We start from the raw sequence: 15,950 nt of genomic DNA, 5'->3' as shown, positions 1-15,950 counted from the left end.
CAGTAGTGAATCACTACTGTGGCTATTCCTGTAACAGTCCATGAGAAATTTGGAGAATGTATTTCTTTCTTCAGCCCAAAATATTTCAGTTTCCTTTAGCATTCTCAGAAACTGGGGACTCTGTATATAAAATATTATTTGTGCCAGAGGGAAAGATGGTACATAAGGCAGTCTATCACAGTGCATGAGAGTTGGAAGTCCTGTTTACTTTTGTACTAAATTATAATAGGCTAAAATACATAAGGAATGCTGGCTGGAGGCAATCTTCATGACTTAGAGAGTTCAGAAGAGTTGGTTAACTGCTCTGCATCTAAAGCTTGTAGCCCTCTGTGCTTGTTTTAAACCAGTAGCTCTCTGGAAGATGGAGACACCCATATTAAGAAAAGAAACAAGTTTCAGACTGAGGTGCTTTATGTCTTGGCAGTGTAGAGTATTAAACCTCTATATTGCAGTTACACCTAGTCTAGATAGTTTTGCCCTCAAGTCTTAGAACTAATAAACTCCACAGAGGATAAGATAGCATCAAGAGGATGATAGCCTGTTCTTTATTTCCTCACAGAAGGGAAGAAGGAAGAGAAAGCAGCAGCTGAAAACCAGTGTCCTGTTATGGTACCATTGTAGTTCTTCTGGTACAATATAGGGCATCCAAATGATAAGTCCTTTTAGTAGTGTTATCAGTGTACCCCATTTCTGAATTCCTAGTTTATTTTCTGACAGCTTCATTCTTCTGGAGGAAACAATCTCATAAGATAAGATTATGATGGTACTCTACTGCCTATTCTGTTTCTATGAATAGGATATAGTTTTCTCTTTTTTACTATTCCACCCACACATACTGTGTTCTGTTTTTCCTAGGCTAGAATTCCTAAGGCTACCTTAAGGCTACCGTGCGACTTTCTGATTAAATACTTCTGAAACCCTGCCAGCTGTCAGTAGTAAATAAAGTAAAAATGCCCAGTAAACTGTTTATTCTATAAGTTCTGTGTTATGTAGTAAAGATAAGAATTTTTGCTTTGTTTATCTAGCTGCTTCAAAAAGTATTCTTTTTAGTATAAATTTCAAATTGCAGTTGTAAAAAATGACAAAATTTTGATTAAGTTTGGGGTTTTTTGGAGATTCAGAAATGTACAGTTTGAAGTTGATTGGTAATAATTTTAAGGGGAAGGGGGGAGGGGAACTTGCTCCATTAGAAACAGCAAATTTCCCAAGGTCATCTAAATAAGAAAAACAGACTTCTGCATTTTTTTAAGTAGAAAAATTGCCATAATCCTTACAAAGACTTTGCTGTAAGAGAAAAAAAGCCCCTAGTCTTAAATGAATAGTTCATGAATGTACTCTTTGAACTGATACTTGAATTCATTTGTTGTAGATATTGTCAGACTGTCGAGCTGTGTTGGTTGTTCTGGGACCGTGGTGTGCAGATAAGGTAGCTGGGATGATGGTGAGAGAGCTGCAGAAGTATATCAAACATGAACAAGAGGAGCTGCACAGGAAATTTTTATTGTTTACAGACACTTTCCTAAGGAAAATACATGCACTCTGTGAAGAGCACTTCTCGCCTGCCTCACTTGACCTGAAATTTGTGACCCCAAAAGTAATAAAGCTGCTTGAAATCTTGCGCAAATACAAACCATATGAACGGCAGCAGTTTGAAAGTGTTGAATGGTATAACAATAGGAATCAGGATAATTACGTATCTTGGAGTGATTCTGAAGATGATGATGAGGATGAAGAAATTGAGGAGAAAGAGAAGCCAGAGACTAATTTCCCATCTCCCTTTACTAATATTTTATGTGGAATTATTTTTGTGGAAAGAAGATACACAGCAGTTGTTCTAAATAGGTAAAGCTTTTTATTTAACAAAAAAAATATTCTGATGGAGAAAGGCAGACTTAGCTGCCAGGATGTTAATATCATGAATATGTAGGGGATTTCTTTGTATTTTCAGAACTCTTTTCATAAAGCTGGTTTAGGAGATCGTACAGAATATTTCTAAAGCATATGAGAAGAGCGTATGTCTTTGAAAGTTGTACTCAAGGACTTGTTTCAGACCTGAGTTTTTAATTTGATTCCTTTAGAAAGCAAATTGTTAAATACTGTACTAAACCTGTAAAATAAGCATATACTGATTTGTTATAATTGGCCTTTAGATTTATATTTTCAATGGATGTTGAAAATTTCTCTAGCCTACTGAGTTCAGTACTTCTGGAAATCTCACCACTACCCTACTAAATCACAATATTATATGATCCAAGTCTAGAGAAAATCAAATTTACCCTTGCCCAAATATCTCTCAAGATTTACCAGTACTGCTTTCACAGTTGATGTTTATAAAGCACCTATTTAGTCAAACACTGAGTGCTTTCTTAAAGTCTCCACCAAGAAAAATATGAATGTGGGAGTATTTGCCAACTGGCAGTATTGTAGTTCCTTATCAGTTCTTATTCTTGAATATGATACATGTTAGTTATGTATAGCACTTAATTTTTAAAAGCCATTTGCCACAAACTGTGAATGACATGATTGATTCACCTATCCTGGTTTTGGTTTTCAGGTTTTTTCAGGTTTCTCTGATAGTGTAGCAAATGTCCTGTGCCAGGTGTTCATTGCATTCTGGATACCTCTAAATCTGACCCCTCTATTGGTACATTTTTGCTTGAGTTAATAAGTGCATAACACATCCTTTCATCTGCAGACTTGCCTATGTCAACTTCTGTCAACTTTTATCTTTTCTCTTTTCCTTTTTTGCATTTTAAATATGTTCAGATAAATCTGCAGTATGAGGCAAACCAAGCTGTTCAGCATAATGAACATATTCTGTTAATATGTCCTGAAGAAATGACATTAACAGTCTTTTGCTAAGCTGAAATGAGTATTTCATTTCCCTATAGGGAATGAACAGAATTCTGAAAACTTTTTTCTTCTCTGTTCTGTTATGAATGTGATTTAAATCATACTGGTTTTCCACTGTGCATTCATTCTTGTATTATGTGATTTATACAATATCCTAACTGCTGTTGAACCTGACAGAATACAGAGTCTAGATTAAATAGATGATCAAATTCTGCCATCTTTGAGCTTTAGGCGCCTTTTGTAGAGGTTATTGGCAGCAAAATATAAAACTATATGTAACTTTTTGTCACCTTCTGAAAGCTAGCTGCCAGACTCTCAAAATGCTCCTTTACCTCATGTAGCACCTGATTTCAGAACACATGATATTGTATTGACCATCAGACTGGAAGCCTTTGGTGTAGAAGCTCACTGTAGGCCTTCTTCAGCAGAGTGCATTTGATTTCAAGGGCCTCTGCTGATGACAGCTATACCTAGGCTATGTATAGGGGAAGGACTCTCTACTGAATGAGAAAGTCATGAGTGTTTGAATTACTGTATCATAGCTACTTCCAGTAATGGAACTGAGTTCAAACAGAAGTATAATTTTTCTTAAAACACAATTATGGTATATTTAGAATACCATTTTATGAAATCTAGGATGGGCAAAATTGATGGCATGAGTTGTACTTTCTGTCTTTATTATTGCACTCAGTGGAGTGGCTCGCTCAGTGTTTAAGTTGATGTATACAGTTCAGTTCTGATGCCTATAAGCTTCTTTTCAGAATAGAAGACATTTTCTAAAGCCCAGTTCCCTTCCATTTGCATTGTAAGTGCTTCTTAGCTCCCTTAAGAGAAGGGTTTGAAAGCAGAAGTTTGAAAAGCAGAAGTTGTGTGTTTGAAAAACACCACCTGTTACCTACCACAAATAGTTTTTTTAATCATTAGTTTGGAGTCCTATATGTTTCTCAGGAACTTGGCTAAGATTTGCTATGAAGTGTTTATTCAGATGCTTTTTATTGTCTATTTCTATACAAGTAAACTAAAGTAAGAATGTTTGAGATGTTAAGTAGGAACTCAATTTGTATGACCTCACAGAAATGTCATATCGAAAAAGAAATTAAAAAATATTTCTATCCAGTTATTAACCCATACTTTCTTTGACTGTGTCTCAAGAGCCTGGACTGCATACGGAAATGTAACTCCAAATACAGAAATGTAACTCCATTTGGCCCTGAGCTAGCAAACCACATTTGCACTTCAGCACAGGAGGGTCCTTCTAGTCTTGTTTCCTTAAGGATGGCAAGTTGTATGCCTGTTTTCTGTCCTCTTGCCTATCTCTCTGTTCATTCCAGTTTTAACAGATTGCAAAAGAGGAAAGCCTTCAAGGTTTATGTTCCCATAATTTTTTTTTTAAATGGGTACTAGGAAAGGGGGCTAGACTTGAGTAGTTTCCCAAGGGTAGAAAGAGCAGGGAGAGCTTTGCATTTTCCCTCTGGTTTGGCAGCAGCTTGCTGGGCAGATGGTAGGCTTATAGCTGGGGGCTGGCACAGCATCCATCTACTTCTGTGTGAGACAGAAATGCTAGAGACTTTTTGGGGAAAGGTTTGAGTTACTGCTGGAGGTGTAGAGAGAGACAGTCTGTTCTTTGGCTGTGGGGAGCATCTGGTAATGGACATGATAGATGTGCTTTGAGCAGAATAGTAGTGGGATGGCTGTAGTGACACATGCAAGGGATTATTTGTTGTATATAATACCTTGATTTTTATTGGCTGTCCTGTTCACAAGCCTGTTGCAGTTAAGTAATTCCAAATTCTGTTCATCCTGAAAACTGATTGACTAATGATGCTTCAGCATACTTACTTTGATTGCACACTGTAATTGTGGTTCTAAATCCATAAATGACTCATTTTTAGATTTCATGCATTACTTAGGTGAGCTATCTTTTACCTTATGTGTGAAATCAGAACAATGCAGAAGCCAGCCTTTTCTGCTTCTATGACATAAAGGATAAACTGAGTGGAAATAAAGAGAGAGCATGAGAGTTCCTCACATCCCTGTCAATTACTCCTTTAAAAGAATTGTATTACATCCTCTATTTGGGTTAATTTCGCAAGTAGTGAACATCTCACTGTGTAGGCTGAGCATCACCCCTGAGAAAAACAGGTCAACATTTTGTCACCAGTGTACTTGAACAGAATGTATATTCTGATAGTAAGTAGAATTACAATCTTACATTTTAACCTAGAAATTAACATTTTATACTGAAGAAACATACTTTTGTTGAGGAAGCAGATACAGATCTTCTAAAATCAGCTAGAGCCTACAGAAAAAGATTAACAAAGTAATTTTGAGTAGAGTGCTTTAACAACAGAGAGCCTTAATAGATTGGTTTAAAAATATGGAGTTTTAGCATGATAGGTCTGAAATGTGTGTGAAGCACAAAATGCATGAGCTCTCCATGTGTTTCTGTATGCAGTCTATCTTGTCATAACCTTACAGTGGTTTTTGAGAAGACTGCAGTCAGTTTATGTGTTAACATGACTTAATTGTCGTGCTTCCACTTTTCCTTTTAACATAGGTCGTACAAATAATAGATTTTCCTCCATTTTGTAGGTTGTGTAACTTCTAAAAACACGTGTAATATTTTTAGGTTGATAAAAGAAGCTGGCAAGCAAGATCCAGAACTGGCTTACATCAGTAGCAATTTTATAACTGGACATGGCATTGGCAAGAACCAGCCTCGTAACAAGCAGATGGAAGTAGAATTTAGAAAACAGGAAGAGGTAACTTCAAAAAAAAAATAAACTGGCAATACCCTTTTTGTGTGTGTGTGTGTGCCTTTGAAAACAAATCAACAGGCAGAGTCTGGGGCACAGTCACTAGAAGTTTATAGCTTTTTTTAACAATAATGCTTACTTATTGGAGATACAGCTGTTTGTAAAACAATAAAATGTTTTGGAGACACATTGCACAAACAAATTAAAACTTCATGTAAATTCATGTTTATATCTAGTCAGATCATTATCTAATTTTTCTGCATTGTGTTAGTGGTAATATAATATGTTACAAATGTAAAGAATGTCAGGCTTACTGACATTTTCAGTAGTTCAGCTGATTTTAATATTTATCTTTTCTAAATGTGAATTTGTTTAATTATTAAATGTTAAAATGTTTAAAAAAACCCCTGATTTTACATTATTACAGCTCATCCTGGCTGGGTTGTGCTCCAGACACCACACTTTTCCTTAGTATTGTTTCATATATAGTATAAATATCAGAAGTGCCAGTTCTAGAATGAGCTCTGTCCCCTGAGGATGCTTCAGCCCTCAGGAGTGTTTGGGAAAAGATGGTGTCCTGAAAATACAATTTGTTTTTTCATTAACATCACAACTGAAAACTTCTAAGTAAATAAGGGGGATCCTCTCCATTCCTAGTGGTTATAGTAGCTTCTTAGACACCTGTGATACCTAATTTTATTCTTAGAAATCTGCTGGTTCTGATAAATAGTCTTGTTATGTTTCTGAAAAGATTCTTTGTAATAGTTTTGTGTTTCCATGTCTGGACATGTTTTGGGAGTGTTTGAGCCACTCATCTTGGTTTTATTATCTTTTGTTGAATTCCATGATGGAAACAGATCTTGTAAAATTTGCCTTGCTTACTTTTGCAGGTTCTTAGAAAATTTCGAGCACATGAGACCAACCTGCTTATTGCTACTAGTATTGTGGAAGAGGGTGTTGACATACCCAAATGCAACTTGGTGGTGCGTTTTGATCTGCCCACAGAGTACCGTTCCTATGTGCAGTCAAAAGGAAGAGCTAGAGCACCAATTTCCAATTACATTATGTTAGCAGATACAGACAAAATCAAAAGTTTTGAAGAAGATCTTAAGACATACAAAGCAATTGAGAAGGTATGAGGTCAAAGGAATGGGCCTAGGGATTTTAGGTGTATCTTACTACATTTTCAGGGAAAAACCTCTCATGATGTTCTTTTCTTGAAATGTTTAGATCCTCCGAAACAAATGCTCAAAATCTGTTGATGCCAATGAAACTGAAACTGAACCCATTGTTGATGATGATGATGTCTTTCCACCCTATGTATTGAGGCCAGATGAGAACAGTCCAAGGGTTACTATTAACACTGCTATTGGACACATAAATAGGTAAGAGATATATTCACTTCTTACTTCATATCATTGACTGAAAGATTTCTTAGTCGATCTCGCAACATGGATGCATGGGGTATTATACTCATACACATTTACTCTTAGGCACCTTGACAGAATCTTCTCTCCTAAAAAAAGTGGTCACAGAGGTTTGAAGGGATTATTTGCTTTCTTTGTCTTTATCCTACCAGAGGTTCTAGCTCTGATAACAAATATAGTGACATTGATTCCTGTTTAATTAAATTCTCTGAAAACATTCAGCTTCAAAATGTGTAGTAAATTTGCATTTTTGCTCTTGTCAAGCTAGTTTTAAAAATAAATAAACAAACTGTTAAAACAGTAGTTAAATCTTCCAGTTCTAATATTCACAGTTGTGGTAGCAGTCTGTTCCCCTCTTTACAAACAAAACCACAGTAACTAAAGTCCACCAGACAGAATGGGAGCTACTCAAATATCAACTCTGTAAGGGAATGGTAATTAGAGAAGGTTCTCAGTGGAAGACAAGACAAGGAAGAAGATCGAGGGAGCTATGGACCAGTCAATGTAACTATAGTCATGTGGAATGCTGTGGACAAAGTCCTTGTGGCAATGGTTTTTAGGTCCATAAATAAAAGGGGGTTGGCAGAAACCAAGTTTTACTGAGGGATTTTCATCTCTGGTGTCATGAAGTGGTTGACTATGAAAAACAGTGAATGTCATTTACTTAAGTAAAGCTTGTGATGCAATTGCCAAAGTACTACCTTAGCAGCTAAATTCTGGAGATGCAGACCACTTTGATGGACTGTCTGGTAAATAAAGCCTTTCAAAGCAGTCAGATTTGAAGCATGAATGGCAGATGGTAAATGGTTCAGAGGCTGTCTGGCAGCTGGGTGTATGTGGCATTGCTTCTGGACTGTTAAGCGATCTAGCACAGTTTAACATCAGGCTGTTGTTATTTAATACCAAGCTGGGAGAGAGGGAAGTCAGTACAAGGGAGGAAAGGCAGGAGGGGGAAACCATGATAAACAGGAGGAGTGAGACAACAGTAAACTCAGGAGACATAATGGGAACCCTGGGACCTGGCAGGAAACAGCCTTGTGCATCATTACAAGCTGGAGTGACCTTTCTGGAGACCAGGTTTGTAATAAAGGACTTGGAGGTCTTCTGCTCAGAAGTTAGTTGAATGTGAGTCAGTAGTGTACCTTTACAGTGTACATCATCTTCTCTAGCATTCATACCAATACTGTGAGGTTCCACTGAAATGTGTTCAGGTTTCAATTTGCACGTTTTGATGATGTGTAAAATGTTTTGTCCCTTCAGGTACTGCGCTAGATTACCAAGTGATCCATTTACACACCTGGCTCCCAAGTGTAAGACCTGGGAACTGCCTGACCATACATTTTACTCTACTCTCTACCTGCCAATCAACTCACCTCTTCGAGCTTCAATTGTTGTAGGTATTTGGGCAAGGAAAAGCATGGAAATACATAAATATGTTGGGCTAAGAATGATCTGTGCCTTTTCTTGATTTAGTTGCACTGTTGGTAATGAAAGCTAGATTTTTCTGTACAGTACTCTCTAACTGGTTTTAGATCACTGTCTGTTTTTGTTATAATTCTTTTTTCATCAGTTACTTGTTATGCCAAAGGCAAAAATATTTAGATATTCTCCCCTGTACATTGTTGTTTCATGCACTTGTCCTTTATTGGTTTTGATCAGTAGTATGGTTGAGTTCTTGTAATTTTGGTTTCTATGGAAAAACAAGCCTGAATATCTTCACAAAACTGCCATCAATGTGGTTTTTACAAAAATTTTGCTTGCTTGAAATGTTTGTGTTACACTAAACACAATAAGTAACTTGCTAGTAAACCGCAGTTTTTACAAAGTGTTTAAATGTTTATAGGGCCCTCCAATGAGTTGTGCAAGACTGGCTGAGAGAGTTGTCGCTCTTATATGCTGTGAAAAACTGCACAAAATTGGTAAGAACTAGAAAAACAAACTCTTTGTTAAAGTGTATTTTATAGATGAGAAGTTGCATATGATATGGATGTTGTATATGTGCATGCCCTTCTCCTGTAGCCATCTATTGCCACTTGCTTTCACTTGCCTTGTTTTGTGATGTGGTCATGTACTTAGTAATTTAGCTTACACTTGTAAGCTGAAGTAAATTTTCCAGGGAAATCTGGTTGCTTAACAAATTTCATATTAAACAGCAAAATGAATATTAGTACAAGCGACGAAGATTTGGGCATTGAGTATACTTAATAGGGAAAAAAGTCTTGTTCTGTAGAGGATACTGATTATAGTTCAGGGATCGCATCCTACAGCTGAAAGAACATGGTTTTCTATGTGAGTTGTGACAAAATGTAAAATATGCAACCCTAAATTTATTGGTTTCTCTACTGTATTCTAAGACATGGTCCAAAAATAGAACTTTGTAGTTCAGCTTTTTTATGTAGTAAGGATAATGGAGCATGTTCTTAATTGTGGAACATTTTAAAGATAATTCTGTGTTACTGTTTTTTTTTAATGAAGTATGGAAGTATTTATGTATTTTTAAGCAAAAAAGAATTTCAGGCCTGAGGTTTGTATTTTTTTTCTGAGTTAAACCATTTGAACACTGAATTCATACCAACAAATATACCCAAGAATGGCACCCTGATGGCAGCTCTACCCAGTGTTGGAAATGCACATTCAACAGCAGTGATTTACTCTTTAGAATGATAGAGAAATATAAATTTTCTCTCTTCCTTTGTATTACTCCATATGAGTGATTTTAAAGTAAGTGTGTTAGTCAGAGATCACTTTTGGGCAAAAAGAATTTTTGGATATTTTCATTAAAGAATTCAATTTTTAAATTAAATATAAGACTTTTTTTTACTAAAAATAAGCATTTGTTTTTCTGAAAATTCAGTCTTCATCACTCTTTCCGCAAAGTTGCTCTTTTGGAGCCTTGCAGTAGTCCATGTATTTTAGAACTCTACATGTGAGGTGTTTTCACAAGCAGTTTCACTACTGTGTAGTATCTGAAGGAACCAAGATTTGGTTGTTCATAATGCTATTTCTTTGTACTCTGTTGTAATATTCAGGTGAACTGGATGATCATTTGATGCCAGTTGGTAAAGAAACGGTTAAATATGAGGAGGAACTCGATTTACATGATGAAGAAGAAACCAGTGTTCCAGGAAGGCCAGGCTCTACAAAACGAAGACAGTGCTATCCTAAAGCTGTTAGTATCACTTACTGCTGTCCAGATCTCTGATCTAATACTTTATGTACTAATAAGACAGAATTGCCAACTCTTAATCTTAGCTGATCAGAAATTTTTACAAGTCTTGTATTTACTTTGATGTTTTCTAATTCTGTGGAAGCCTGCAGTGCTGCCTGAGTTTATGGTACCACATGCTTTGGAAACATGCCTGTAAGCTCAGAGAACATTCACTTTCTGTAGGGCTTGTTGGCAAACACTTATTTGCCTAGTGTGAAAATAACTGAGAAGAAAATAGACCTGCATTAATAATCTGTAAAATCTGTACCTTGTTACTGGCTTTCAGGACAAATAATTGAACACTAAGGATGTGCCCCGGGCTTAATACAGAAATATGTTTGGGGGTTTTTTTGGATGCCTGGTTTACTGGTTGAACACAGAATTTCATATTTCCTGGTTTAAATCTTAGAATATCAAATAAGTGTACCTGTATTTTTTTATTACTTTTAAAGTAGTTCTAAATATTATAATTTATAATATTATACTTGATCTGTTGAAAGAAAGTACAGCTCTGTGTTAAGTAATGTATTCACAGTCTGTTGCAACAAGTTTCAACTACACCAGCTTGTAAAATTGGACTTCTTAAATGGTATTTGGGGGGGAATTGGAAATACTTTAGGAGAAAATGGAGAAAATAAGCTTTGTAAGAGTATTTTGCAACTACTCTGGAACCTTCCTTTTTCCTCTACAGTTGTTACAGGTTCTGTCTAAGGTCCTTTGAATAGGACAGGTAACTCATAGAATCTGATAATCTTTGCATTTCACAAAGATGCACAGTTTGCATTTTTGCACAGTATTTCTTGTTACAAATGCTTTTCTCTGTCCTTTTACCTCACCAGTGATTGAAGTTGGGGTGATTCATAAAATGCAAGATTATGATGTCTCATTCAGAGGAGTTGATTTGTCAAGTGATGCATCATTCTTTCTCAGTTATTTCTTTTTTAATAGGGAATCTAAGAATACTTTCCTTTGCCTTTGTCCCAGCTTCTCACATCTGGAAAAGAAGCTTTGGCAAATGTTTAAGGTCTGCAAGATCCTCTTGGGTTTAATGTAGTTATTAAATTTATGAGTAATTTTCCATTAAGCCAAGGCCATAGTTTTACTGCAGTGTAACTTTAAAATCCAGGACTACATGTATTGCACTTTACTTTTAGATAAACAGGAGGATAATTTTGAGACCTGCAAAGTAATGAGCTTCTACCAAACATGAAGCATGGTTTCTTAACGTCCATGACAAATATGAGCAGCAGAATTAAAAGTGCTTGTGGCTGTTGCAAGTATTCACATCTGCCAGCTAGAATTGTAATGAGAGAACTCATATAGTGTAGTACCTGGATGAAAGGGCAGTGTATTGAATTTTGCTTGTGTCTTTGTCCCAAGTGTATCAAAACATTTTTGATACTTTAAAATAATTCTGCTGGAAAAAGAATCTGTGTTAATGAAGATGTAAGTTCAGTCAAGCTTTTTTTTTCCTGAGTATGTACACTTTCCTTTTTTTTCCTGTTCTACTGTTAAGTTTCAAAGGTCTTGGACATAAAATGTGCTCTAGTGTTGCTGGTTAAATGCAGACATTTGCATCAAAGCTTGTTTCAATCTGCCTGAAGTGAGAAAAGGCATGTTTTGCCTCCATCCACTACTGCAGAAAGGAAGGTTCTAAGCATACCTGAAAGCAGGATTAAAATACAAGCAAGCTTAAATGGTGTGATCCAAAGCCATAATACAACTTTATAAAAGAGGAAGGAAAGAGAAAATAGCAAAGTAGGAGAATGCCCAGAATAATTATGAGAAGCACGGGAAAGGGGCTGCCACTACCCTGGTGCTGGCTTACAGAGTGTGATGTGTCTCTCTGGTGAAGTCCCTTCCAGAGCCACAGCAGCAGGACCAGCACGGGGGGGAAGGGGGCACAAGGAACCAGCACCTTACCTTAGCAATCTTTTGAGGCTGCATGTGTCCAAATGCACTTACCACCTATATACCTATTTGAGGGAATGATTCCATGTGAAGAGGCATCTTCAACTTTGGGGGCAGACACTTGAGCTCTAGTATCGACTTGAAAAGTTACAGGAACTTTATGGGGACTGATAGGACAGGTTGTTAGTAATTCTCCTTTAGAATTTTGGGTAAGTCGTCTTATGAAAACCCAGCTCACCTACTGAGGACAAAGGAAATCTCATGGCTGTTATGCCAGGCTGCTGGCCAAACATTTTTGCTTAAGAAGGAAAACACTACTTGAGCCCAGAAAAATTTTTTTTTGTTCCTTATTTTTAACAGTGTGTTTCCAAATAAACCTAAGAGGACTTATTCAGAGAAAAACAACTAGGTGGACTTTGCTGATTTTTGTCATGTTAATGTTTTAATTTTTTTTTTTTTTTTCAGATTCCAGAGTGTTTGAGGGATAGTTATCCCAAACCTGATCAGCCCTGTTACTTGTATGTAATAGGAATGGTGTTAACGACTCCTCTACCTGATGAGCTCAACTTCAGGAGACGAAAGCTATATCCTCCTGAGGATACTACAAGATGTTTTGGCATATTGACAGCCAAACCTATACCTCAAGTAAGGAACTGTTTCCTTGTTCTGCATGCCTTGCAACCTGTTATTTTCCATATATACTTACTCCCCACCCAACAGAGTGAAGAGTTGGAAATGACCATAAATTATGCTTGTATCAAGTAATCCTCAGAAAGTAAGCAACACTGTCCATCCAGTCAAGTCACCACTTCTTTTTCTGCCTTTAGAGATGGAATCATCTATTTTTGCCAAACTTTTGGTTTAGAAATTTAGTATTTAGCATTGGCAAATCCAAAATTTTTCTCCTTTCTTGTATGAGATATGATAGGAGTAGACATACCAGCTATGGAGGTGGCCTGCACTGTACTACCTTATCTATACAAAAGCTAAGGTAACAAATTCTCTCAGCATTCCTAGTCTGCAGCAGCAGCAGAAAAAGTGGGCTATGTTAGTTGAAATTGGCATCTCTTGCTTCAGAAATTTTTTAGTAGGCATTTTCTCATGGTGAGACTCAGCTGAAGATTATTTTTTTAAATGGTGTTTTCTGCTGTCCACATAAGAAGATGTTACAGGAATATTCCTGGCTTTCACATTTCTCACTTTATAATTGAAAATACTTCCTTTTCTGCTTGGCTTTAATAAAGAGAAGAACTGTAAAACACAAGGAGAACTATTGAGAAAACCAATTCAGTCATTCTTTAACCTTCAGAGTCTCATCTGTAATTGAAGGATCATCGCAGTTCAAAATTCTGATCCTGTTTGTTCCCATTTGCTGTAGAGTCAGTCAAGCATTACCTCAGAATCCGCACTAAGCAGACAGTACTCTGTAAAGGAATCCCACTTTGGATTCTCTTTTGTGATTTCTTTCAATTTTGTTCTTGTTTAGATTCCTCACTTTCCTGTGTATACTCGCTCTGGAGAGGTTACAATATCCATTGAACTTAAGAAATCTGGTTTTACTCTGTCTCTGCAAATGCTTGAGCTGATAACACGACTCCACCAGTACATTTTTTCACATATTCTTCGTCTTGAGAAACCTGCACTAGAGTTCAAACCTACAGAAGCTGATTCAGCCTATTGTGTTCTACCTCTAAATGTTGGTAAGAACAGAAATTTTAGAATTTACAGCTTGTCAGAAAAGTTCAGCCTAGAAAACTGAATTATGCATTTTCCTTTTTAAGTTGATGACTCCAGCACTTTGGACATTGACTTTAAGTTTATGGAAGACATTGAGAAATCTGAGGCACGTACAGGCATTCCCAGTACACAATATACAAAAGAAATGCCTTTTATTTTCAAGTTAGAAGATTACCAGGATGCAGTTATCATTCCACGGTGAGTATTCTACATAGTGTAGGTGTGTACCTGTTGTATTTATACAAATACTTGTAATAAGGGCATGTTAGTAGTATCTGCAGCAGAATTGCTTTTAAAGAACTGTATGCTGTTAGTCTGAAGGTATGTGGTAGCATTTCAAATAATTTAAAGATTTTTAAATCAGTAGTTAATCTTATATTAGTAGGATATTAGTAGGATATCCACAAAAAAATGTTGCCACAGTCTGGCTTTAATATTAATATTCTGCCTGTAATGCAAGAACTTCACTGTCCTTGAAAGGCTTGTGAATTTACCTTGTTATGTATTTAAGGTTTTGTATTTTAACTTTATTTAGGGGATGACTTGGTTAAAATGCCAGTTTAGACATGCGGTAGTACAGTATTTGTATGTAGAGGAACTCAGAGGAATTCTACTGATGCAGAATATCACATTGGAGACCAGATGCTAAAAATCCAAATTATCAAACTTTATTGTTAGGTGTTCTGAATTAAGAAATTATCATTTTCAGCATTACTGTTGTCCAGAGCTTGATTTTGTATTACATACTGAAGACCTAAATCCTCCATTTAATTTAAATGTTTATCTTGTAGAGGAAATTTCACAGATTATAGATTGACTTTATTCATCTTTGTCTTAAAGCACATTTCTCATTTAGCATTTGAGTTAGGTAGATAAGTGTTTTCTACAACAAAAAGAACCCTCATTAACCAAAAAACTCTAGTGCACTGTTCAACTGTTAATCTCTTGATTATGTTAGAACATGAAGAACTTAACAAAAGCTTTAATGCCAAAATATTATTTTTTTAGATACCGAAATTTTGATCAGCCTCATCGATTCTACGTAGCTGATGTATACACTGATCTTACTCCACTGAGTAAATTCCCTTCCCCTGAATATGAAACTTTTGCTGAATATTATAAAACAAAGTATAATCTTGACCTTACCAATCTTAACCAGCCACTGCTGGATGTGGACCACACATCTTCGAGGTAACAACAGTCATATTTTGTGTCTGATGTTTGTAGTTTGACAGTAAAGTGCCTTTTTTTTTCTTTAAAATGTGGGATAAAGCTGAGGATTTGTGTCTTCCAAAATAGTTGCTGGTTTGTTTTTTTTTTATTGAGAGATACTTAACTTGTGTAACAAGAACCATGAATTGAATCTGGTTTTTACCAGAGATAATGGTGCTGTCACTTCACAGTGCTTTGAAGTTGAATGCTAAGAAACTTAAGAAAATTTAGGCTAGAAAGTTCTAGTCATTAATTATGTACTTACACCACAGTATTTTCACATGGTTTTTAGACTTAATCTTTTGACTCCTCGCCATTTGAATCAGAAGGGAAAAGCACTTCCGCTAAGCAGTGCTGAGAAGAGGAAAGCAAAGTGGGAAAGTTTGCAGAATAAACAGGTAAAATAGAAGCATCGAATTCAAGTGGACTCTCTTAATAGTTGTCTGATGGCTACCTTTACCAGGAATATTCTTTTCTTCCCCCTCCTCTCCCAGATACTGGTTCCTGAGCTCTGTGCTATACATCCTATTCCAGCATCGTTGTGGAGAAAAGCAGTTTGCCTCCCTAGCATCCTTTACCGCCTGCACTGCCTTTTGACAGCAGAGGAACTGAGAGCTCAAACAGCCACTGATGCTGGTGTAGGGGTTAAATCACTTCCTGCAGATTTCAGGCATGTATTTTCTCAATAGGTATTTTTCAGTATGATCTGTAATTTGCAAGGTGGAAACAACTATTACTGTATGGTTTATGAAACTGGCAACTCTTGTTTAACTCATAGCACTTTTCAGTGAAACACAGTTGAAAAATATTTGCTTGTGAGAAATGAAGTTACATGTTGCAGTCTCT

At 36.4% G+C, this 15,950-nt stretch overlaps 1 protein-coding gene across 1 annotated transcript in view; it reads left to right on the top strand.

Moving 5' to 3' along the window:
• The window catches only part of DICER1 (dicer 1, ribonuclease III), a 63,183-nt gene that overhangs the window by 30,228 nt on the left and 17,005 nt on the right, over positions 1-15,950 (top strand). The window contains exons 10-22 of the mRNA XM_058806307.1: positions 1,370-1,842; positions 5,483-5,615; positions 6,500-6,742; positions 6,840-6,994; positions 8,297-8,429; positions 8,880-8,955; positions 10,066-10,205; positions 12,621-12,800; positions 13,642-13,855; positions 13,937-14,090; positions 14,901-15,083; positions 15,397-15,502; positions 15,599-15,774. Of these exons, the coding sequence (XP_058662290.1) occupies positions 1,370-1,842; positions 5,483-5,615; positions 6,500-6,742; positions 6,840-6,994; positions 8,297-8,429; positions 8,880-8,955; positions 10,066-10,205; positions 12,621-12,800; positions 13,642-13,855; positions 13,937-14,090; positions 14,901-15,083; positions 15,397-15,502; positions 15,599-15,774 (2,366 nt within the window). The remainder of the gene's footprint in view (positions 1-1,369; positions 1,843-5,482; positions 5,616-6,499; positions 6,743-6,839; positions 6,995-8,296; positions 8,430-8,879; positions 8,956-10,065; positions 10,206-12,620; positions 12,801-13,641; positions 13,856-13,936; positions 14,091-14,900; positions 15,084-15,396; positions 15,503-15,598; positions 15,775-15,950) is intronic.

The sequence above is a fragment of the Ammospiza caudacuta genome, chromosome 6 (assembly GCF_027887145.1).
Source record: "Ammospiza caudacuta isolate bAmmCau1 chromosome 6, bAmmCau1.pri, whole genome shotgun sequence".
Classification (NCBI taxonomy): Eukaryota; Metazoa; Chordata; class Aves; order Passeriformes; family Passerellidae; genus Ammospiza; species Ammospiza caudacuta.
The sequence above is the reverse complement of the archived record's forward strand: the minus strand, read 5'-3'. Positions and strand labels throughout refer to the sequence as shown.